Below are 25,374 nucleotides of genomic sequence, written 5' to 3' on the forward strand. Positions count from 1 at the left end.
GATGCAACCATGGAATGAACTTTAAGTGCACCACACACGTAAACGAGTAGCGGCTAGCTGGAGATCACAGGTCAGTCAGTATCCACCAACTCTGCTCGATTTCACAGCCTTCAAACTCGTTACTATACCACTTTACCCATATATTATTCAAACGTTCAGCACAGGTCCAATCATTTTTAAATTTCATTTTTTTTCATCAGTGCTCTTGCTTTTGGTACGCTACCTTGGCATGCATGCATACAATGCTTGAAGGAGCAACTTAGAGCAACCAATAAAGTACGTGATTGGCAAGTGCAATACCCATCCATAATTAAAATAGGGGTTGCTCCAGCACTAATTACCAATCTTGATCAGCAGGGCAGGAAGGCATTTTCCAACTACACGCACATGACAAAAAATGAAAAGGAATGGTGTAGCTCTACAGTAGCGTAACCACATCTTGTTTCTCCCAATTTAAACGAGAAAGACTAAGCACGAATCCAGCTGCTGCCAGCAAATGCCCCGTGCGCGGACACCCACCTCCTGCAGCTGAGCGATCGCCTTGTTGAGACTGCCAATGTCCTGCTTGATGATGTAGGTCAGCTCCTGTATCTCCTCCGGCCGGTCATCAAAGATGGTCTTGCGCCTCGCCACTGCATACACATTGCGTCATGTAAACAACCGAGCTACTTCTTGCACTACACTGGACAATCACTTTATAGGCTTGTGCCAATATTATGCCATTCGATATTTGCTTCCCCACTTGTTTGCACAAGTTTTTAAACTGTTCACAACAAAGGAATATTTTTCCGTGTATAAGCCACACCACAATTACAACACCCTGGTTATAATGGACCCTGGCATAACCCCTGAAATAACTGCATACAATGCCCAAATTTTTGTAAAAGCAGTCTCTTTTCGCAGATGCATAATTTGTCCAAGTCAGATCTTGAGCCAGCGGCTTTGTTTCCCAACTCTTTGACCACGCTATACAGGGTGAACTTTTCCCTAAAGGTGGTTTCACGACAGCACTGCCTAAAGCCACTCCTTGAGGCGCACTGCCGCGAAGCCATACCTCGGGTCGCCCATAACACACACCCCGACTTTACTGCTACATTAAAGAAATATTTGGTGCGTGTTATACATACAAACATTTGGTAAATTTTAAAACATCTTTAATCGACAGTTTTAATTTGGTGTGCAAGTCGCATAGCATAGCACATTGCCAAAACAATGTATTCATTTACAGTCGCCTACCGATTTCACTACCGGTTATTCGAACATATTATTCAAATATGTTACTCGCAGTGCCCGTGTAGTTGGCTTCTCGAGAGCCATAACAGCCACAGTGAACAGATTTGTGTCACTTCAGCACGAGAGTGTAAATGTGGTGGCCAACACTAGGGCAAAACTGCGCCGGTGGAGCCTCACAGCCAAGGCAGGTGCAGTGTTCGACGGCAAGCCCCTCCGTCCGTCAGAGGTCTAGCCCGAGACAGCAAAAGCAGCGAGCATGCCTACCTGGCACACAGGTTAAGCTCGTGCCTAAATGGAAAGCATCAAGCTGAATTTGTGCAACATTCCGTAAATTGCCACCGTCAAGGTCGAAATCATGCAGTTAAGCATTGCAATGACTCACAATGGGTAAACACGAAATGCTCCTGTGGCCACCAGACAATTTTAAGTAGACGGAAACACAACAGTGGGCAAGAGCCTGGAGAGCGGTTTTCCGTGCTGCTGAAGTTGTATTAAATGTTGAATTTGCATTTCTGCATGAAAATATCTGAATAATGGCACTTTGAAAATAAACTGATTCCAGAAATGAACCAGTTTCCTTTTTCTGGCAGGAACAAACTTTTTTAGATTTGTCAACACCTGGCTCTTCCGCAAAGGCTTCATGCAAATCTCAACTATTCGACCCATTCACATCGAAACTATTAGACACTAATTATTATTTGCTTTGAACCAAAAAGTCGCAGTTTCGCCCAATAGGCGAAGCATCTGTGGGATGTCGCGTCTGCCGAAGGACGAATCCCAACATAAAAACGTGACAACTGTTTATTTGACTAGCAATGACAGCGGGCAAGCATACCAACGCTACGCTCATCTCGGTAGCGAAAAGAAAAAGGCCCATCTTCTAGGCCGGGCAGCCCGTTTTCGTAGCCGCCGTCGGCGACGTCTACCTCGAGTGACGCTGCGGTGGTGCTGTGTTTTATCGGTAACGCAGTCCAGCGTGTAGCCGTGTTACACTGGGCCAGATGATAACAATGCGCAGGCTGCATGGAATTATGCGCAGAGTGTGTCGCCACACATCGATTGCAATAAAATTAGTAGACAGCCATACGAAGTAAGCATAGCAGTTTGATTGGCCTTTTAAACTTGTGAACATTCGCCTACTAACTAAATTAACAAGTATGGTGTCACGTGCGCACAAGCAGACATCTCACTCGATGACCCGTAGAAGGTAGAGCCTCCCTCCCTTCGCCTCCTCCTTGGTGCCTTGCGCGCGACGGAAGACAGTGCACTTCCTTCCTGCTTTTCTCCCTTGCACGGTGTCACTCGCACATACAGCACACAGCGCGCCGACAATGTTAGCGCCCTTGGACTTTACACGGAACATACCGGCAACGCCAACGGCAGAAATGCGCCTGGAGTGTTCATATAATTGCTATCACAACAAAAATTTATATTCTCACAAGCATATGTGCACAGGCAGAAACAGTACGGCAAAGTGAGTGCAGCAAGCAAAAAAAGATGCGCGCCCTAGAATGAAGAACAGAGGTTGCACTATTCCCACAGGTTGCAGAAGAGCGTATGCCAGATCATTAACCACACCTCAATCGCTATGCACTGACTTGCTAGTGACATTCAATCACATGACACACAGAGTGTGGAAGGCCAGACTTGGTGCTCAGTAGACGTAACAAGAAGGTGAACACCCATCAGAGAAATTTTGTCATCTCATGCATGGTGTTAGGTTTTTTGCTGGTCTCGTCTATAACCAGCTGCGTACAGTTCCCAAGCATCACACCAGTGACGACCATGGAGAAGACTGCCTTGAAGTGTGGTTGTGAACACAGCCACCATGCCAGCACAATGCCTTTCTACTGACCTAGGTAGTACTACCCAATGCCAATAGAGCTTGTGAGAGGACCTTCAAAACAGCAAGCTACATTGACAGTTTCTTACCTCACCAGCCTCATTCTGAATTAAGTTAGGCATGCCATTCTGCATGCCATAGCTGTGCCACTACAGGCCCCGTTGCTGGTACGTCACAGCCCAATGTATACTGATGCCTTTCCTTCCTAGCTTCCATTTCCTCTGCCCCATCTTTTCTCTTCAGCTGCTGGACAGCTCAGGTGTCTACTGAGGAGTGATACGGTTATAACACCTCTCATTTCCGACCTCATTTTCCCCCTTTTGTTACAACAACAATTACTACTGCCACGCACTGTGCATTACGGCTGGCTCCAAGTACCTGTCAACTGACACCACACAGAGCATCCCCCAGATGGGCTGAGGCCCCATGCTAGAGCAGAAAGACAGGACATTCATAAAAGATGTGCCCCTATCACAGAGCCTGCATTCATGGCATTTCCAAGGAGAAACCTTGCCCCGCAATCGTGAAAGACCAGTCAGGGACTGCCTGTCCAGTCACCACAGCCAAAATGCCGTTTACACCTTGTTACAATTCCAAGAAATGCACATAAATAATTGAAATACGAGGGTTCCCTTGCATCTGGAATGTTCGAAAGACCTGGATGGACCTTCTGCTCACAAACAGTGCCACAATCAACGTGCACCGTTCCTGTTCGCCCACACACCGCCTTGTGCATTGCAATGACAACACCATGCCACCACAACGCAGCGGGATGGTCCAGGTAAGAAATGAAGCACTCATCGATTCCAAAGGATGCCAACTCAGAATTGCTGCAGATGAAAGGTATTTGCACGGCACAGGTGGCTTAATCACCTAAGCGATGGGGGTGCTGAGCTATCACTGACAAATTTCAAACGTGAATTTCCGCATTTTGTTCACAATCCAGTTATAACCTTTCTGCAGGTTTACTTAGGTGTGCAACTTGTGTGGCCTAGTCTTAGTGTCATCTGCTGAGGTCATTAACGCACGATGTTACAGCATCTCTTGGCAATCAGCCAAAGTCTGTTGCAAGCTCAGAATAGACTGACACAAGACCTTATAAATGATTTCGTAGGATGTTTTTTCACTTCACCAAGAACAGCCTGATTGCTAAATACCACATCACAACAGCCAAGGCAACCAGGCCAGTATACCAATACCGAGTACAGTGAAAGCTCGATGATACGAATCTCACGGGGTCACGAAAAATATTCGTATCATCGAAACACAATTAAAACTACAGTCGAATCTCGATAATTCGAACTCGAAGGGGCCCGAAAATTTGTTCGAATTAAAAGGACGTATTTTTGAAATATTCGTGCACCATAGCACGATGCACGAACGGTGCGAGTCGTGAAATATTGCGGCGCGCAAGCGCATAGCAAGCGCGGGCCACGAAACTGCCCCCGCCGGCTAACGGTCGCTTCCCGATAACGACAGAAAACGAAGCTTCAGGGAGCGGGCGGCGCCGGCACACGGGTGTGCGCGGAGACCGTCGAAGGTGAGGGAGGAGGGCGGCAGGGAAGCGGATTTGGCCGCGTCAACTCCGCCGCTTCGGTGGCTCCCCTCGCCCTCCCTCTCAACTCGCTCGTAGCTCTCTCACCTTCGACTCAGTGCGCGCCCGCCGCCGTGCTGGCGCCAGCTTATTTTAGCCGCTCCCTGAAGTTTCGTTTTCTGCCGTTATCAGGAAGCGAGCGTTTGCGGGCGTGAGCAGTTTCGTTGGCCCAACTGGGCCTCCGCCGCTGCTTCCCTCTGCGCTGCTGCCACAGCGTGCAAGGTCAACATGTGACTAGAAAATAGAGGAGAAGGGTTCACTGCCATTTTATCCGCGTGGCTGAGACGTCAGCACTAGTGTGTGCTAGAATACGGTTGTCTAGAACGCTCTAGTCGGCACGTACACGCTTGTTCCGGCGCGATGCAGAAACGGCGACCTTGCAATTTGAGAGAGGGGGGAATTTCCGCCGCGGTTCTTTTTTTTTTTTTCTTTTTTTTCCCCCCGTTCCTTCGCGCGCGGCATTGAGGGGTCTCTCCTGAGCTTTTGCTCTATGGCGGTGTCGGAGCAATGCCAGTCGGAGGCGCCGCCGCGTGATTTGGCACGCTGCTAAGAGCATTGTCGGTGTGCGGTATGTTCGAAATAAGCGTGTTCGAATTAACGAGATTCGACTGTAGCTAAATTAAAGAGTCAGAGGTGAACTCACTCAGGCACATGTACGTAAAAATCATTTATTAAAGAAAAAGTCTCTAATGTCCTTTTATCTCGGTAGACAATCCTATCTCGGTAGACATAGCTCTCTGCGACTAGGTAAAATGGCGCAAACACAAAGAACGCGGCCCGAAGCACAGGAGGAAAAGTACAAAAGGTGGAAAAGTACAAAAGCGCCACCACTTCAAACTTTTCGCGCTCATTCGCGGAGTCCGCGCTGTCCGGCGCCACGTCCGCGCCTCCGCATTAAAAGATAACGGGAGAAAGCGCGTGACTGCACGCTGTTATCTTTCGCGGCCGTCAGTGGGGCGGCGTTTATTCGTATCAACCGACGCAGGCCGAAAATCGATTCGTAACAACCGTTCTCTAGCACGTTGCAATGTAATGGGGCTCGGCCGGGACCACAGCAAAATTCGTATCATCCGGAAATTCGTATTAGCTGTGATCGTATCATCGAGCTTTTACTGTATTACCAAAGCAATGAGCGATCATAAAGTGTTAAGTGGAAAGGATAGTCGGACCTCGTAACCACGAAATGGAACAAAATAATGGACCTAACGAAGTAAGTGAATGTACCTTGAAACCCCCGTAGAGATTTACATTTACATATAACAAAGTATTTCTGGCTCCCCCTTCAACTTCATTATAACGAGGTGTTACTGTACTTGAAGATGCTTGAAAATGCTTGAAGAACAACACCTCACGATTCTATGTTGTCACCATCAGCCTATTTTTATGTCCACTGCAGGACAAAGGCCTTTTCCAGCAATCTCCACTTACTATGGGTGGGTAAATATTTCAAGTTAAGAATATGAATCAACTACTACATACTAACCATTCGAATTCGAAAAGGAACTATTCAGTATTTTCTAATACTGAAACTGACCTAATATTTCTCAACAACCGAACGGTAAAATCTAGTTATTGTTAAACAAAGCATTGCAAATCATCAGAAGTGAGATGACAAAAGTTGTCGAAGCAATGTAGAAACAAAATGTAAGCTTTCTTTTTGCTTTTGGAACCCAGCATGACCACCTCACATTTCTTGTTTGTCATTCAGTCTAGACTCTAATTACACGCTACCTCTGGTGCTTTCCTTGTGATGGACCCTTTTACATTTGTTTAAGGCACACAAGGCCTTCAACCCTTTCTTTTTTTTCCACAACTACTTATCTTCTATTTGGCAACCATTTATTTAGTGTTTATGAAAAGCCAGTCTTACAGCAGTCATCATTTATTGGGGCACTTGTTTGCAACCAGGCTCGAAAGTTGTTGAGAGGTGGTTTGGTCAGTTTTTTAATGACAGTTAGTGATCTTTTATTAAAACTGATTCTTTGTCCTTGATAGTTGCCCTGTCTTTTTTTGTACTAGTCAGTCCAGGCGTGGCACGCAACTATACCGAAATAATTATCCGTGCTGTTATAAGTACTTGCATGTACTTGATGTAAACAATATAAACTACACTACACTAGGCCCGGCATCCTTGTCGTCGGAAACCCGATGGTACACAACACTTGGCCCGATGTCCTTGTTGTCTACTTCCATGGCGAACAGAACTGGCGGGAAACTGCCACGCACATGGAGCCAAACCACACAAACATGGGTGTACGGCAGGCACTTGGTGATTTCTAATTATTTTCTAATCATTCCTGTCACTTAACTCAATTCATAACTAACCTTATGCTCTGGTGTCGTATCTATCATCAACATTAGGTAGAACCATCGATTTCGTAGTTTTTATATTTAACAATTTATTTTGAATTAAGAAAATTTTTTTTTTTTAATTTCGCACAAACCAGAAGTTGGTGGTCGACTGGAAGTCGCTGCTTAAGAAGCAAGAGTGTCGCTCGCTGCTCGTGCCACTAAAAGAAAAAGTGCACCCACACTGTCCACAACCCCCTTGCTACTGAGAGGCTGGCTTTCCCGCACAGCTTAGGCGTCCAGTGGCTAAGTGTGCTAGCACTTAGCCACTGGAAATTTCGCTAGCAGCACGAGATTATCACAAAAAGTCGGCACAATATCACCCCAATATTTTTACATTAGGAAGGAATAAAGCTAGGAACCGTGTTTGCTTCCGCACAGCCAGCAATATATTAATTTGATTTGAATATTCGTATCCAACCGAATATTCGAAGCCCCCATTTCTGAATATCTATTTTTCGAATACGATTATTAAAAATATAATATTCGACAGTATTCTTTGAATATTCGCACACCCCTAATGTTGGGGCATTGTCAACTACACTTCCCCTCACTCCATTAGAACCCTGGTTATCTGCTGTATGCATTACACGACCTGCCCAGCTCCATTTTTTCTAGTTAAATAGTGCAACGACACAAGAATAAAAAAATAAAGGGAGACCATGGAGGATCTCCTTTTGTGTGGTACAGTTCACCTCGCCACGGGACAGCGAGCGGCTAGCATAAGCCGTCTTTCAATGCCGTCTTGACGTTGGACGAGTACTGCGCCAACACCGATGTTACTGGTGTCAGTATGCATCTCGTTGTCAGCCTCGTCGTCAAAATGTGCCAGGACAGGTTCTGACTGCATGCATTGTCATAGTTCAGCGAAGGCCACCCATTGCTCATTCGTCCAGGCAAATGGCATGTCATCCCTTGTAAGGCGAGTCAGGGGTTCCGCTATCTTTAAGAAGTTTTCAATAAAACGTCAATAATACGTACACAAGCCCAGGAAGCGCCGCACGGCCTTCTTGTTGGCAGGAGGAGGAAATGCTGCTACAGCCGCAAGCTTATCGGGATTGGGTCGGACTCCTCTGGCGCTTATAACGTGTCTGAGAAACTTGAGCTCTTGATAACCAAAGTGGCACTTTTCTGGTTTCAGCATGAGATCAGCCGATCAGATTGCCTCTAGCACATTCCGCAACAGGCGATGAAGATGTTGCTCGAATGTTGCAGAAAAGACGACATCATCAAGATACACAAGACAAGTCTGCCAGTTCAGTCCAGCGAGCACAGTATCCATCATTCGCTGGAAAGTTGCCGGGGTTGAACACTAGCCGAAAGGGAGTACTCGAAATTCGTAGAGACCGTCGGGAGTCACAAAGGCAGTTTCTTCACAGTTTCGTTCACGGTTTCGTCTCGTTCGTCTACCTCGATCTGCCAGTACCCGCTTTTCAAATCGAGTGACAAAAAATACTGGGCGCTCCGCAGTCTATCACGAGTTGTCGATACGTGGCAGTGGGTATACATCCTTTTTCGTTACAGTGTTGACCTTCCGGTAGTCAACACAGAAGCGTAGCGTTCCGTCTTTCTTTTTGACAAAAATGACCGGAGACGACCAAGAGCTGTTGGAAGGTTCGATAATGCCATCTTCAAGCATCTCTCTTACTTGCGATCAAATCGCTTCGCATTCTGTTGCCGACACGCGGTAGGGCTGCTGGCGTATCGGGCGTGCGTCGTCGCATGTGATGATGGAGCATAGTGCGTTAGCGAACAAGCAGTTGCATTTCCGACAGATGATTGCACAGAAGCAGGGCAGAAGTGGTTCTGCTTTCCTATTTTACGCTTTTGCTGAGGCAACGTGTGGCATGCTGCCGAAAGCTTCATCTCGTTTCTCCAGAGCAAACTGCTCCACGAAAAGGGTCTATAAAATGCTTACTGGCAGCTCTTCCTTTTTCTATAACCGCGGCTTCAATTATCCTTCTGGTCTGGTCCCTTGCAAGTTTTGCGATAACTCTAGAGTACAACCACATTCAGAACAATGCAGTGCCAAAAAGCTGTCCCTGCCCTTTTGAACATTTTGATAGTGCTCTTGAAGGCACAGGCTGAGACACCATTAAGCCTTCTTCAGTTCCAATGTGATGGTTTTTCCCTTCTGCTTTCTAATTGGCTCGCTCATATTGTCATGAAACTGGCGAAACGGCCATGTGGTCGAAGGGAACAGCTAGCACGCTGCGATGCGAAAACCCAGGCCAAGTTAGCATGACCAAGGGAGCCACTTATTTTCCGTGGATCCTCGTCGGTCGACCCCGAAACCTGGCTTGAGAGTTTTTAAAGGATCTCACCATTCAACTGGAACGTTGAGGAGAAGTTGCACCATGTATACATCTGCTTGGAAGGGAAAGACAGGACGAGCATGTTTCCTTTTTGTGAATATCATTACTGTAGAATAGTTCATTGTTGGGCTAGTTGGTTTTCCATAACTGAAAAAGTAACTTAGCGCAATAAAACAACAATGAACACAAGAAAGAGAAACAAAGACAAGCGCCCTGCAGCGTCTTTGTCTCCCTTTCTTGTGTCCGTAGTTTTTTTTTTATTGCGCTAAGTTACTTGTTCATTACTGTAGGACATGAACGCACCAGCCCGACAGCAAGTACTGCTAGGTTATAACAAAGTAATAGATATAACAGAGCAATTTTGCCTCCCTTAGTTATTGCAAGCGTTTACTGCACACCCAAAGAATTGGACAGGAAATGCTCGATTAGTAGGGCATTGCATGTATCATGCCGACGTTGTAGGTTCAGATACTACAGGCAGCAAGCTGTATATTTTATTCCACTTTTCTTCAACAAGAACATTAGGCTTATTGCAAATTTAACCCTCATTTACAATTTGTTTGACGTATATATTCAATTAACAAGGTATTTTCCCCCAGTGTGTTCACTGGCTGATTCTATAAAGCAGGAATTCACTCACGTAGTGTCAGCTTCTCAAGCTTGGCAAATGTGCTGGCGATGTCCTTGCCGATCTGCCTGCATTGAGGAGAAGCCACACAGTCAGGTTCGCACAAATCAAATGTACTGAGGCCACATTCCAATGGGGGCAAAATGCAAGAATGCTCTGCCACATGCTAAAGAAACCCAAGTGGTAAAAGTTGCTCTGGATCTCTTCTTTAAGGGGCTCAGTGCCCTCGACTGAAGCCACCAGAAGTAAGCTCCCTTGTCCCAGAAGTCGGCACTTTGCTACTTCACCTGCACGGAAGCTCTGCATTTTTTTTTTTATTCCCCTAAGATACCTGCCCATTGTGCTGAAACCTACCCAAGAAGGCCAGAGATGTTTTTTGAATCGACAAAAAATTGGCCATCGCCGCACCGACAGAGTTGCTAATATGAGCAGCGCACGCTGGAAACACTGGCGATTAAGAAAACACTTTACGTAAGAAAAATATATTGCATATGAGTTTAGTTTATTGCAAAAGCCCTTACCAGACATGAAGCGACAACAACGTCCCCTAACATGCGGCAAAAAATGAAGAAAAATGGTTACGGCCAGGGCAATTTTATCCGACCAAGCACACTAGTAGCTGAAGCATGCACCCTACTTTCGGGATGCCCCACGTTTCTGCTGGCTTTACCTGCACCCAGCTCGACGAAGCAGCATCCAGCAAAACATAAGGCCTCCAACAGATCATGGTTCTGGCACATAAAAAGCCCCAGAATTTAATTTTATTTATTTAAGCCTATATCGCGCTTGCATGCAGTGCAGGGTTGGTTGGCGGACCTGTCACTGTCTCATCTAGATGAGATCTGCACTACATTGAGTCAAACTGTAGGGTTGTAAAACTGCTGGATGGGTTATGGTGAATGCCGTAACGGAAGATTAATTTCAACTACCTTAGGCATCCTTTTGCGTAGTTGCCATTTTCATTGTGAACAAGGGATCCCTACGGATCCCGATACATCATTTCGTTTGGCTGTGGTCAGTGGCCTTAATCTTTTCCAATGATTTTACCTGACCAGAGGTTACTCCGCTGGATCCTTGACTAGAACTACCTGCCAACTACCTGCTGTCTTAATGAACGCTTGCTAGAGCATTGCAGGAATGCTACTTCACTAAGTGGTGCTGGTCATTTAGCCGACCGCATTCGCCGTTGCTCGCATAAGCCAGCATGCAAGGCTTAGAAGAACTTTCTGTGGGCCTAGTTGGTGCATACTTAATAAGAAAATAAGAAAATGAATCTGTTCCAACTAGGCCGACTCGCAGTTATACTTAATAAACTTCTTAAAACGCAAACAAGAGACAAGGCACAAAAGGAAGGTCAGACACAGGACAGGCGCTACTTTCAAACTGTTTATTCCACAACGTCGTCATGAAATATATATGAAAAAGGCACATGCGCAGAATGGTTAATGAAAATGAAAAAAAAAAAGAAAAAAACACCATAAGGTACCATAAGGAAAAGGGGAAAAAATAATAGAAATAAACATGATAAGGACAATGTTTAAGAAATGCCTGACTAATTTACATGGGCATCGAGGTATCCAAACTTTTTTTGCGTAGAGACTTAAAGAAGGTTCACTGATGCAACCATCCCCCCTCTTTTTTTTAATGTGATATGCTTCCAGTAACAAGCGGGCCTGCTCATTTCGGCTCCCCCCTACCAAGAATCCTCCCGTCAAAAAATAATGCCTCACATCCGGAAGAGTTCACGTGATCTGCCAAATGCGTTCGCTCCTTCTTTTTAAAATTGAAAGCGTGTTCTCTAAATCGGTCATCAACACACCTTCCCGTTTGACCGATATAGCTTTTGCCACAGAGCAAAGGAATTTCATAAACAACTCCGCAGATGCAGCTTAGATAGGGCGAAAGGTGGTTCTTAGGGCAACCTCGCCTTGTTTCGCCTGCTGTGGCTATACAAGGGCAAAGACGGTCGACTTTGTTGGGGGCAGAAAGAACCACTCCAACTTCGTGCCTATTGGCAACCTTCTTGAGGTTATGCGAAACTTTGTGGATGTACGGAACTACCTCAAGCGCACGTTTTTTCCCCCCAAATCTTTAATTTCCTTTTTTCCTTACTTCTGCATCAGACCCTCAGCAAACCGCAGAGGTGACTGTAGGAGGGAAACCTGCTACCAGCAGATTTTTCACCTGCGCTTGGAAACTGTCTTTCATTGTGTGGTGGCACGATTTCCTAAACAAGGACTCGAGGCAAAGAGATGCTATGGCTCTTTTCACTATCTCAGAGTGAGAGGAGTCAAAAGGCAGTATCCCCTTCCTAGCTGGAGGTCTATAAGACCAGCGCACATGTTCGCTACAAAAACTAAAATTCATGTCTAAAAATTAGAGGCAGTTCTGCGTGGGAAGTTCATGGGTGAAGGTCAGTCCCTGCCCATGACGATTAAAAAGGTCTAAAATCACTTCAACTTGATGGCCATAAAGCTACCCCCCGCCTGCGGCTTTAGCAAAACTAAAAAATCATTTACAAATCTAAAAACATGTAAAACCTTCCCGCCTTCTTTAAAAGCTGTGGGGATGCGCGTCTCTCACGCGTACCCTGATTTTGTTTCCCCGCTTGTCTCCTGTAGTCCGGCTTCTCCGCGTGGCTAAGCCCGGCGGCGGTCGTAGTGGTTGCGACGCATTGTGAGAGATGGCGCGAGTGTCGCAATGCTAACGCCACCGAACGGCGGGGTGACTTGGGAGAGAAAGGTCGAAGGCACTCTCTTTTTGGCGTGGGATCGGCGACCAACACGCACGAACGCTTCGCGCGTGCGCCGGCCCGCTTCGCAGGACTGTCTTGCGAGGCTAAGAGCAGGACACCGGTATGGACGAACACGGATCATTCGAACGCGCCACCGTTCGTGTGACCGTACATGTGAACGACAAGGCGATGGTGGCATAGCTTGGGGCGAACATATTCGCTCACTATCCGGTCGCGGTGAGTCGGACTTCCTTGATTTGTCGCGTGCCCACATGAATGTTCTATTGGTTGCAATTCGGCTAGGGTGCATTGGTGTATGAAATGTGCAATAAATGCCCTTTTGATTGTTTACACTACTGTGTTGTCGTTCCTTTGTCCCAAGAGCACATGTGAGACCCCACAAAGCATGGTCAAGTGTGCGGTCAACCTGGGATAAAAAAATTTCGCATAAAATTGGCGCCACACAAGAGCCAATGCAAATGCCCTCCCTCTGCAAAAAGAATTTTTCGTCGTAGGATACAAAATTGGAGTGCAAGTAGGCCTCTAACAAAGTTATAAAATTACTAGTACTAATACCCACTGTGTTCTGGAAGGCGACCTCGTTGTTTTCAGCAATACACTCTTTAACAGATGCAAGTAATTCATGCTGGGGTACAATGTAAATTAGTCAGGCATTTCTTAGACATTGTCCTTATATGTTGATTTTTATTATTTGTTTTCATTTTCCTTATGGTGCCTTATGGTGTTTTTCTTTTTTTCTTTCATTTTAGTTAACCATTCTGCGCATGTGCCTTTTTCAGGTATATTTCATGACGACGTTGTGGAATAAACAGTTGAAAGTAGCGCCTGTCCTGTCTCTGACCTACCTTTTGTGCCTTGTCTCTTGTTTGCGCTTTAAAAAGTTTATGAAGCATACAAGGCGTTTTTCTAACGAACATGTGCGTTGCGCAAATTTAGCTCTCAGAAAAACTGGGAAATTTTTGAAGCACTTTGCACCTACAATGGCTTTTGGTTACGGAAGCAGTAACCAAAAAGGTTACTGCGTCAGTGCTCCTTCTGTTGTACTCGGGGAAAAAAGAACTTGATTACCTTAGGGCAAACGTGTGTGTTGCGTCAGCTAGGTAGGGCAGGAGGTGTGCAAGATTTTATGAGTGGTGCGAAATTTTTTGGGTTCATTTGGTTTTTCGACGCTTCTGATGATTTTGGCCTGGGCCAACGAAATACCTTTGGGTGGTCTGGTGCACTAGCAGCGCCCCCCCCCCCCCCCCCCCTGTGGACATAAAGCCCTGTTTTCCGTGAATAAAATTCAGTTGAATTCCAGCGTTCGTGTAGTCTTTCTCTTCTCGTCCGTGTTTAATTCTGCACTGGAACGATGTTTCATAATGCTAACCCCAACCAACTAGCCCAGCTGTCCATGCTTAGCGAAGAAAGTGCAGCTGCGGATGAGAGTGATTGAAGTGCGGAGTCCGATTTAAATAAATATTTTCCACAAGTTTCCCTCACTTGTATTATACGCGGATAATAATTTTTTCTTTTCCATTTCACATCCCAAAAATTTCACCTCGTATTATATGTGAGATTTTATAGTATGTCAAGGAACATCAATGAACAATTGTCACCCATGATGAGAACACCAATGGTTGCAAGCAATCACGAACCAGTTAAAAGCTTCAGACTCAAAGAAGCCTTTCTCACAATTAAGTAAGAACAGGTAGTCATCTACACATCTAAAACTTGAAGATTTTAGATTTTTTTGGTGCATCTTCAAAAGGACTTTGTCAGGACTGGCTAAAAATAAATCGTTGAGGATTGGCATGATACAGGCTTGTCATTTCTCGGTGTCCCATAGTTTGCCCACATTTGATTTGTTGTCTTGCACATATAAACCTGTAATCCAGCTTCCAATAAATCAGTTAAAAGTAGCGCTCGTGTATGTCTCTTCTCTTGTCCGTCTAGTCTGAGGTTTCTGCGTAAGCACTAGAAATAATGTCGTACCAACAAGGTCAAAAATCAACCCTTCCATTTTTATTGGTTTGAAGATTTTGTCTTCCCAAATTGGATGCGCTGCGAGTAGACATACTTCTGCACACCTCTTCGAGAGGCTGACAACCAATCATGAAATCCGGTTTCCTTGCCAAACAGTGCTGCGTTAGTTGGTGCACGTTTTTGTCCGGGATTGTGGTGCAGCAATAAGAACAAAGACGATAACATCAACATGAACAGATGCACTTTCCAAATTTCAGTAGTCGTACATGGACAAAAAGGTGCACCTGTCTGTGCTGTTTCTATTGCCAGTGTCCTTAGCGCTGCGCCACAATTCTGGATGAAAACATTACTTTAGTCTATTGCCTGTTAGTACCTAAATCTATACTTAGACCACACCCGTTCAAGTTGTTCATTAGTGATGATTTCTCACAGACCATCTCCAACGGTGTTGAACAGGATGTTGTCTGCCACATTGTAAAACGGCGGTCGTCCAGCTGACGTGGGACACCATGCCAAAATGGTGGCTGATACTGCACTCAAACCGGGGATGCGTCCAAGATGGCATTCCATTAGGCAGCAAGCTTCAAGGCAAGGCACTTTCAGCTACTGCAGTCAAATGAATTCACACAGTGCTTCCTTTACCCGAGTGTCCTGCATGCCTTCAGTGTTGCAATTTATAGGGCAAAATAAGCCATTTTAAAGGAGTGTGCCAAACTGCAAGTAATTCTTTCAGTGGAAGTACACAGCCAGAAGCCATTTCAGCTGCTGACAGGGAACCTCTAATCCTGACCACCCTTTCGATGTCCCGGAGGAACTTCACGTCGACATGTCTATTGGCACAACTACAATTCCATTGCTGGTGAACAAATGAACTACCATTTCATTGCTTATCAAAGAGGATTATTAACAATAATTTTGAAGGCTACATATGTCCTGACGAGCAGTCACATACAAGGATGCCATTTCTCGATGTGCTTCCTCCAGGATGCAAATACTGGATGCAAATACTGTATGCAAATACTCATACACCATATTCTTTGCAAACTCTGTCGCGTGCCTGCACAGCATCTGGCATTCAGCTTCCCCACACGACACACATCTCTAACTTATCAGCTGTAATGAGAGATGGTGCAAGTGTTTGGTGCCACCTCACGGCAAGATAACTCTGCCACAAGAGGAACATGCTTCCTCCTCTTCGGCTGTGGCATGCCGTCACACGTCTGCACGCTCGTTGGTGTGCTCTATGGGTCAGTGATGCCCTTGTGCTTCGAAGCAGCACCATCTCAAGACATCAGCAGCGAATTACTAAGGTGTTCTTGGGATTGAGGTATGCCCCAGCGTCACTGCGCAGGCATTCACCTGTTCTGTCGTCCCTACGCCTCTCTCCTCTGCTCGTGACAGTTGTTGGCAGTGGTGCTTCATCGCCCTGATTTGTGGTGGGAGTGCTGGCGTGCCGGCAGCGTCGAGCCGGCGGCTGCATCGTGCGCGCGGGTCTTCTCTCCGGGAACAGCACCAAATACGTACACGCTTTATTCTCGGCCGCCGGCCCCTTTGTGTCTTGGACTTGAGCTCACATCGGTGCCTTTGCTTGTACGACGAGCGTGCACCTTGTGCTGATCCTTTCTGGACGCTAAGCCAAAGAATCATGCCTAGTACTCACGTGTGGCCGAACTGCGCCGAGCCGCACTTATCGAAGGCCCAAGCCTAAGGAGATTGCTCGAGCTCTCGCGAGTTGGCCCATTGGTTATCGTGAGAGCAATTAGCATAGCTACAGTTGCCAGCGGCATGTCCCAGTGGGAGCCTTTGCTCTCGCAGTGACATGCTAGTCGCACCCCTGTATGTATTTTGGCCCTTGGTGTGGGAACCACTTGGTTCCCGCACCGCCCTAGGACCAGGCGTTTGTGCAGTGTTGGATGCTGCTGGAGACAATAAACCACTTCTGTCAAATCGGGGCAATACTGTGTTCACTTGCGTGCATAGAGCTCAGTAGCCCCTTGCGGCCTCAGCGAGCGCTAGGCGACGGCTGACGCAGCCCTGTGGCTCGCTAAGCTCAAACCCGTGTTGGTCGGTACTCCTGTGAGGCCCGAGGACCCCACACTGGCACACAACGTGGATTCAAAGGCTCATTAAGCCTTTGTCTGTGCTTAGCCAAGTCAATACGCCTTTGCGAATTGTGCTCGCCGCATTATTTCTGCTAGGCATAGTGACCTCTGTCCTTTGTTAGGGCTAGCCACGCCCTGGCCTCGAGAACGGGGCGGGGCCAGTGCCTCCCTTGAGCAGCGAACTCCTGCACCCTCACCTGTCACAGCCTCTTGTGGGAACGACATTGGAGCAGTAGCGTTGTTTGGGAAACGGGGCCAGAGCCCTCCCCGAACAGTGCAGACGGACACATTCATCTGCCCCGGCTCCCTTTGGAATGCAAGGCAGCGCGATGTTGCAGCCTCTCAATCGGCTCGCTGTGGAGTTTACGGAGCGCAGCACGGAAACGGGGCCTTAGCCCTCTCCGATTTTAGCCTGCGGACTGCTATGCAAATAGGCAGCCAAAACCAGTTTATTTATTTATTTATTTATTTACAGTACCTACAGCGCCCTTGTGGGGCATTAGTGTAGGGGGAAATATTAACATTCAAATACAAAAAATACAAATACATAGCAAAATGCAGATTGGTGACATCTCATTCGGAATTATCCACAGAACAACTATGAAATTTCATTTATAATTACCAAAGGCAAAAAAAAATAATAAATTGCTAGGACAAATCGCACAGATTGACCTGCAAGCACAAATCAAGCCCAAATAGAAGCACAAATAGAAGCAGGCACAAATATAAGCACAAATCTCTTGAAGGAGAAGAAACTGTTAACAATAACTTTCATGTGAGTCCAGGCTGAGATGAAATGAAACTTTGAAGGACAAGTGGAAATGTTGAAAGGGGAGCGGAGACAATTTCTTGCGGGAGTTTGTTCCATTGTTGAATTGTGCGTGGGAAAAATGAATACTTGAAAAGATTTATTCTGGTAGCAAACTCGCGCACTTTTAATGTGTGATCAGTACGGGCAGATGTATATGTAGGCTCCAGTAAATAGTTTTCTTTTTCAATGCCCGTTAAACCATGAAATATTTTATAGAACAAAGACAAGCGTAAATATTTGCGCCTGTCTTGAAGAAGAGGCCATCCCAAAGTATTTCTGATTTCAAAAGACCTTTTAGAATAGTCATAATCACCTGTGACGAAACGGACTGCTCGCGATTGCACACGCTCCAGAGCATCGATGTTAACTTTGGTAAAAGGGTCCCAAGTGCTACACGCGTATTCCAAAAGTGGGCGTACATTCGACATATACAGGGTTTCCTTCAGACAGGCCGGTGCTTGTTTAAAGTTGCGTCTCAAGAAGTTTAATGTGTTGCTAGCCTTCGATACAATGTAATCAACGTGCGCATTCCATGTTAGAGTGCTGGAAAAAATAACTCCTAGGTACTTATATTCCTTCACAAGGGACAGCTGTGTGGCGTTCATGAAATAGCTTGCCGTCAGGGGTTGTTTTTTGTTTGTGAATCTTAACAGGTTGCATTTGGATAGATTGAGGGTCATGTTCCAGGTGGAACACCAAGCCATAACATTGTTTAGGTCGCTTTGTAGCTGTTCGCTGTCTGCTTCAGATGAAATTTCACGGTAAATACAGCAATCATCTGCATATAACCTAACACGGCAAGACAAACATTCAGTTAGGTCATTAATGAATATAATGAAAAGTAGGGGCCCCAAGACGGACCCCTGTGGCACACCTGATAATACAGAAACGTCAGATGAGCTGGTACCACCAAGAATCACGCGTTGGCTTCTTTCTAAAAGATAAGCTTCCAGCCACTTCAGGAGGGTATTTGGTATGTTAAGATAAGACAGCTTTTGTAGTAACAGGTTATGAGATACTGCATCAAATGCTTTTCGAAAATCTAAAAATATGCAGTCAACCTGCATATTGCCTGCCACGGCCCCCTATGGAGATTATAACACAGCAGCCACGAATTTCGCTCACCCACCTCCCTTTGCAGTACATTCGGTGGCACCCACTGGCACACACTCTGAGCAGGCACCTGTTAAATCGACGCTGGTGGCAAGCGGCCTAAGCAATTCATGTATAGCTGCCCCAAGTGGTGGCTGTGAACGACAGCAGGCGCACCCCACAAGAAGCCTGCTCTGGGGATGGCGTGTCGGCCGATATCCTTTGGGAAAACCACGCCACCGATCGAGCTCGACGAGTGTTCATCCTTGATGGAGCAACCCTTGAGGAGTTCTGCGTGGTCTTTCTGCATGAATTCCTTCCCGCTGACAACGAGAGCAGGATGCAGCGAGAGCTTAAGCTCCGTACACAAGCTCCTGACGAGTTGGTTCAGGAGTATGTACGTACGATGGAAGACAAAACTTTTCTTGGTCACCGAGCCCCAACGCCTCAAACGAGGAGCGTGTCGAAAGGGTGATCAGGCAGGCACAACCGACCGTTTCGGCGTACCTGCGCAGCAGCCGCTTCCAAGATTTAAAGGAATTGGCTGCCGAGGCAAAGTGCATTGAAGGCGACATTCTCATTGTGTGCGGCTCTCGCCGGCCGAAACGCCTGTGCAAGTATGCACTTCGACTCAATGCATCGCGGAGGGTGGCGCTCATAATAACAGGCCCTTTGGTCAAGTGGCATGGAGCTGAAGCCATTCTGCCTCAAGAAAGACACCGCGGCGAGGTGCACTGTTTTCACCGCCAACGAGGGCACATAGCGAGGAACTGCACCACGCCCTGGCCTCCTGTGAGGCCAAGAAACAAGAGCGCGAGCCCGGCTCCCGGAGCCTGTCGAACACTTTTTGACAAAACAGATCTTTCTGCTGAGCCTCGAACAGCTCATTTCTGCCGAAGACAACTCCTGCGGAACCGACAACATCTACGGGGTTCACGCTCTCGCCCAGGACCGACGCCTGTTCCGCGTCCCTTAGTCGGGCTTCCAGCTAGGGTTTCTCCCACGCCTCGGACTGGCGATCACAAAAGTGAGTCAGCTGCAGCATTGCTTTTTCCTTTGCGGTAGCGCACGGTGAAGTCGTAACGCTGCAGCAGCAGTGCCCAATGCGCCAGGCGGCCACTCTGCTCGCTCAAGCGCCTCAACCAAATGAGAGCCATGTGGTCAGTCTCGATCGTGAATGCCACTCCATTGACGTAATAGTCGAACTTTCGAAGAGCGAGAACTATCGCAAGACACTCCTTCTCTGTCACCGAGCAGTTCCTTTCTGCCGGCGTCAACGAACGGCTCGCGAACGCTACCAGTCGGAGAATGCCACCGTGCTTCTGAAGCAAAATTGCACCTAGACCCAGGTCGCTTGTGTCTGTTTGAATGACAAACTTCCTATTCAAGTCGGGCAGCTGCAACTCGTGTCAGCGAGCACCTCTGTAAGGCCGCACAGTGCCACCTTCTGCTCTTGATTCCAAGTCCAACGATCGTCTTTCCTCAAGAGCTTTGTTAAAGGCGCTTGCACTGCCGTGCAGTCTGGCATAAATTGGCGATAAAGGCTCACCAATCCCAGAAAGCATCTCAGTTCGCTGATATCTCTCAGCAAAGGGTACCTCAGTATAGCCTCGAGCTTATCCTCACTCGACAGAATGCGGCCGTTGTCCAGCGTGAAACCCAACAGCATTATTCTGGTCGCAGCCATCCGAGCTTTACTCGGGTTCAGCATCATACCCGCGGAGCTCAGCTTGTCTAGGACATCTCTCAAGTGGCGCAAGTGCTCGTCAAATGTTTTCGAATAAACTACTATGTCGTCAAGATATGCGAGAGCATGTTGTCATTTCGCATCTCCTAGAACTCGGTCCATCAACCTTTGATAAGTAGCGGGAGCTCCGACCAAGCCAAAAGACATTCTTTGGAATTGAAAGAGCCTTCGGTGACAAGTGAAAGCCGTTTTCTCTCTGTCACGCTCGTCCATTTCAACCTGAAAATATCCACGACTAGCATCGAGCGTCATAAAGTACTTCGCCCTGCCTAGGTTACATACTAAAGATGAAATGGAGGGTAGAGGGTACGCATCCTTCTTCGTAACCTCATTCAGCCTGCGGTAGTCTACACAAAGGCAATAATTATCATCCTTCTTCGGGACTAGAACTACCGGGAAGCCCCATGGGCTGTTTGACCTGTGTCAATGAGTTCGTCTAAGGCGTTGTCAAGTGCTTTCCCCTTAGTCAAGCTTATCGGCCGAGCATTACATTTCCACGGCGCAGCGTCACTCGTGTCTATCCTGTGCCTGACTAGCGCAGTGCAGCCCGGACGATCCGTGAAAATTGCGTCATATTCGTACAACATCGATAACAGTCGTGCCCTTTCTCTCTCTGGCAGGCTGTCGACCTCTGACAAAAGTGGGTGCGCTGTCCCTTGCAACACCGCGGCACAATGTTGTGCCACCGTCTCTCCGTTGCTTTCATCGCCTTCACCGATTACTGATCGCTTGCTCGGCTGTGGCTGGGTGTGGCCCGCTCGCGCCGCACTTGGAGACTGGCATGCCTCCGCTGATATGGGTGCTTTTGCGAAACACTTCAGAGCACCCGTTCCGTTCTCTCGGTAACCTCTGCTGCCGATGTCTATCAAAATACCCGACTTGGCGAGAAATTCCCGACCTAAAATAACAGGCACGGACAGACCGGGAAGATGTACGAGGAGTTGTCACCTGACGCGTCTCACCCAACGGATCACTAGCCTAGCTGCACCGCTCGATTGTGCTTTGCCGGAAGCAAGGCGGAAAGTGGTGTCACCATCTCTTAAGCGGATATTGTTCTCACAGAAATAATGCAACACCTTGTCACCAAATAAAGAAGCGCTTGCCCCAGTATCCAATAATGTGGCAAACTTCTTTCGGGCTATCGTTAGCTCGAGGAACGGCGCCTGCGAGTCCTTGACATCCCCTATGCAACTAGCCAAAGGCGCAAGTAACCCAATATCACTAGTTGTGTTCGAAATCGCCGCCCGGGACCCAAGCTGGATGGATCACCGGCAGCCTCGCCCTTTGGCACGCTGTTCCTGCTGCGCTGAAAAGGCACTTCCAATCGGCATGTCTGTTCGCTTCGGCGTCATTCGACAAAGTGGAGCCAAAGTGACCTCACGCTTTGATGATGATTTAATGGCATCCCCTTAGAAATGGGGTGGTGACAAATAGTCACTTATCCTGCTTGATTTAATCAGGTATGCTCTGTATGTTTTGTTTAGAATTTTTGAATACATCTCATTAATCCTTTTTTTTCCCCTCAAAGTCTATTTTGTACCACTACCTGTAAGGTCATATCGATCTCTTCCCTGCTTTTTTTTTTTCACCAATACTCTAAACGTCTCTTGCTTATGTCTACTGCTGACCTGTTATTGCTTCCATTGACTTAAAACCCAAGTGCTTCTGGAAGGTGTACGTTACTTAGGGTTCTCACTGGGTTCCGTTTGCATTCTATTAGGATGTGCCGAGTGGTCTCTGTTGAAAAGACAGCACTGAGAAGACATAGCCGCCTGCACTTTGGGTATGGGTAGGCAGTGCACTCTGCTGGCAAGTGCATAAATTAGGTAGAATGGACGGTGCGCTTTTTCCTATCACCTCTGAGCGGGCACGAAAAAATATAGGTGGCTGCGGTCTATGCTACTGCCCCGGACTACTCCTTGGTATCTCGGAAAGCAGTTAGCAGCATCTGCTGCAACTCTCTTGGCAGGAAGGCACGTCAGTGCAAGCAATGCTTGCCTGTGCCAACTACCACGTTGCCTTTAGGGAGTCCTATGAGCTACGAGTCGTGTCACTGAGCCTGCAGACACACTGCCTGCATGTCCCACTATCCTAAAGACGAAACTAACAATGCCCGGGTGTGTTACGCAGCTGCCACATTCCACTATGACAGGCCCGAAAGTGAAATCCCAGTTGTCGAGCTCCGTGTTTCGGAGCAGCACATAGACAATAGGAGGCACTTTTGGCACCACAGCATTTTGCAAGTGCAGCACTCTGGTGCAGCTGGGCCATTGGCACCTCAGGCAAAGCTTCTTATTGCATACTCACTTGGCGGCGTGCATGAAGTGCCCCCACTCCTGGGCCCCTCGCTCGCCAGGGCGGCGCATCCGATGCTGCTGCAGGGCCTGTAAACACACACTCCTTCAAGCATAGCAATTTTTTTAAGCACTATTAGCACTATTAGAATACTTGACGCACTTTTTGGGGGCCTGTCCGGCTGTCTGTGTCTCTAACCATTTTCCCACCAACTTGGATCGCTGGGTTGTCCATCATCTTATGGTTAGAGCACTGCACCGCTGTGAAGCGGAAATGAGGTTCGAAACCAATTGTTGGGCCAACGTGGGTCACAGGTACGTGAACTGCCGCTCATCAGTTAACCTGTTTCACTCTAACTTGTGCCAATGGTATGTTCTACAATAAAACCTTGTTAATTTCGAAAATTGGATAACTCAGAATCGTTCTTTGGTCTTGGCAGGCGTACGCATTATTTATTGCAAAGATACTCTCTTTGATTTGAATGTATTTGGCCCCATATCGGTTAAATTGGACCACTCTCGGAGCTCAGCAAGCGCCACAGCGCCACAAATGTGCCATACAAAAGAACAAAAACGATGCTTCCATTAAAACATAGCGGCACATTCGCATCACCATAGTCATGGGTGAAATCGTACGTGAAAGACGGTAACGCTAGAATGCTTTGTGCATACTTGTGCCTTTAAAGCTTTAAATCTTGTGTTTACCACCGCACATAGCACCACTTTGGTTGTGTACCTTCGTGACTGTGCAGTTTCCGTCCGTGATCGCGTCGATAGCAGCCACGGTTTCGTCCGCAGTTGCAGCAAACGGCAGTTTCGTTTTGACTCGGTGAGTCTGTCGGCACGCCTTCAGAACCCCAAGGTCACCTTTTGTGACGGCGTTGACAGCAACCGCAGTTTCGTTCGCAGCGAATGCGGCAAACAGTAGTTTCATTTCGACAAGCTGTCGAGGATGAAGAGCACGGGCTACATTGCGATCGACAGCGACTACCTCACTGGCAAAAAAAATAATCGGGATGTGCACGCGGTAGTGAAAAGCCAGTCTCTGATGAAAACATACACCACGGCCTCATTGCGAAGGAAGTCAAGAGGCCTTCACCGCTGCAAGTGCTAATCGGTGATGAGATGAGAACTGCAGCTTCCGCACTGCTTTTGTGCAAAATAGGAACAGGATTGGCCCATTCCTTAAATAAATAAAAGCATCTTGACGTAGTAAGCATTTGTTTATTGTTTTCTTGACACCGTCGATAATTCTACATTCGGTTAATTTGGACATTTATTTTCGGTGCCGTGAAATGTGAAGTAATGAGGTGTTACTGTACTACGTATGAAGCGCTCTTCAATAAACCCTACTCACCCCGACTTCAGTCCCTGGGTAAGTGCCACTGGGCATTTACCGTGGTTCAATGAAGCTCTTTGACGTCAACTTGGGTCACTGGGCACGTCCATTTCATTTGATAACTACAGTGGAACCTAGATTATACATCCCCCGGTTATATCTTACGACGAATTTGTCTGGTCCCGGAAAAACCCCCATAGAAGTAATGTATTAAAAACCTCGATTATACTGTTACATAACATAACGTAACATAACATGTTACGTGACATAGAACCCGGCGTGGGGTTCTATGTTACGCGCTATGCCGAGCACGGAAGAATGCGCCAAAAAGACGGTGAACACGACGATCTGGGCAGCGCTCGTGTTGCTGTTCTGCCATCTTGCCTGCAGCCGTCTCTGTATATATCGTGTAAATATAATTTTCCTATCCCTTTTGCTACTCTCATCCCCGTGGCAATACGACGCAATTTTACGCCCACCCCGCATCGTGCAATGCCTCTCTGGTACCGTCCGAGAAAAAAAAAAAAGAATTCCTAAGCAGGTGCAGGCTGGCACGTGAGCACACTGCAGCCGACTGATTACGAGCATGTAATACCGTATTCACTGCGATCACGATTGTAATGCAAGGGGCGACTTTCCAGTCTCGTGAAACAAAAGAAATAAAACCACGAATGTAACGCGAGATGAACTGAAAAGAACTGGTGCCTTGATTCAGGGAATCGCAACTGGGAAACTAGTTCTCTTGACTCATCATTGTCGTCTGAAGAGGAGACGGAGCTTTCCTTGAGCAGTATTCTTGGGCGATCACTTTCGTAGAAACGTGAAATTTCGCTTGACTCGGCACTGAATCCTTCCCCCCCCCCCCCCCCCAAATATTTCTGGCACTGTCCTGAGCACACTATCAGTGCCAAGAGCGCTGTCGGCCGTACGCTTCGAGGGGTTCGGTGCCGGGAGCAGAGTCTCGCAAAACCAAAACTATCTCCAAAAATGATCGCACGAGAATCAAATTATCTTCAGTGTCGTCGAGCCTGTTTGAGATTCAAGTACGTCTTCAAAGACCACACAACCATTTCATTTGGGGTCAGTACCAGACCCCTTCAAGTGGTTCCACAGAGCCTTTCCGACTGGCTTCGCATTTAAAGAGGGCCTGCCGCTGGTCCCGCCATCCGCAAATCGACAACTCGTTGACATCGAGACACCGAGCCACGGCGGACTTTCCCATTTCCTCGGACATCAAAATTGCTCGTCTCTCGAAGCGGCCGTCATACCAAATGAGCTGCGTCGCCATAACGTCACGAATGAATGGA

The 25,374-nt window shown here is 47.2% G+C and overlaps 1 protein-coding gene across 1 annotated transcript in view; it reads right to left on the reverse strand.

Moving 5' to 3' along the window:
• Nucleotides 1-350: 350 nt before the first annotated feature.
• LOC119458724 (syntaxin-5-like) overlaps nucleotides 351-25,374 on the reverse strand; it is a 55,967-nt gene continuing 30,943 nt past the window's right edge. The window contains exons 3-6 of the mRNA XM_049671682.1: nucleotides 22,742-22,818; nucleotides 9,975-10,030; nucleotides 520-632; nucleotides 351-377 (exon numbers count right to left, since the gene is read on the reverse strand). Of these exons, the coding sequence (XP_049527639.1) occupies nucleotides 351-377; nucleotides 520-632; nucleotides 9,975-10,030; nucleotides 22,742-22,818 (273 nt within the window). The remainder of the gene's footprint in view (nucleotides 378-519; nucleotides 633-9,974; nucleotides 10,031-22,741; nucleotides 22,819-25,374) is intronic.

Source organism: Dermacentor silvarum, chromosome 7 (assembly GCF_013339745.2).
Source record: "Dermacentor silvarum isolate Dsil-2018 chromosome 7, BIME_Dsil_1.4, whole genome shotgun sequence".
Taxonomy (NCBI): Eukaryota; Metazoa; Arthropoda; class Arachnida; order Ixodida; family Ixodidae; genus Dermacentor; species Dermacentor silvarum.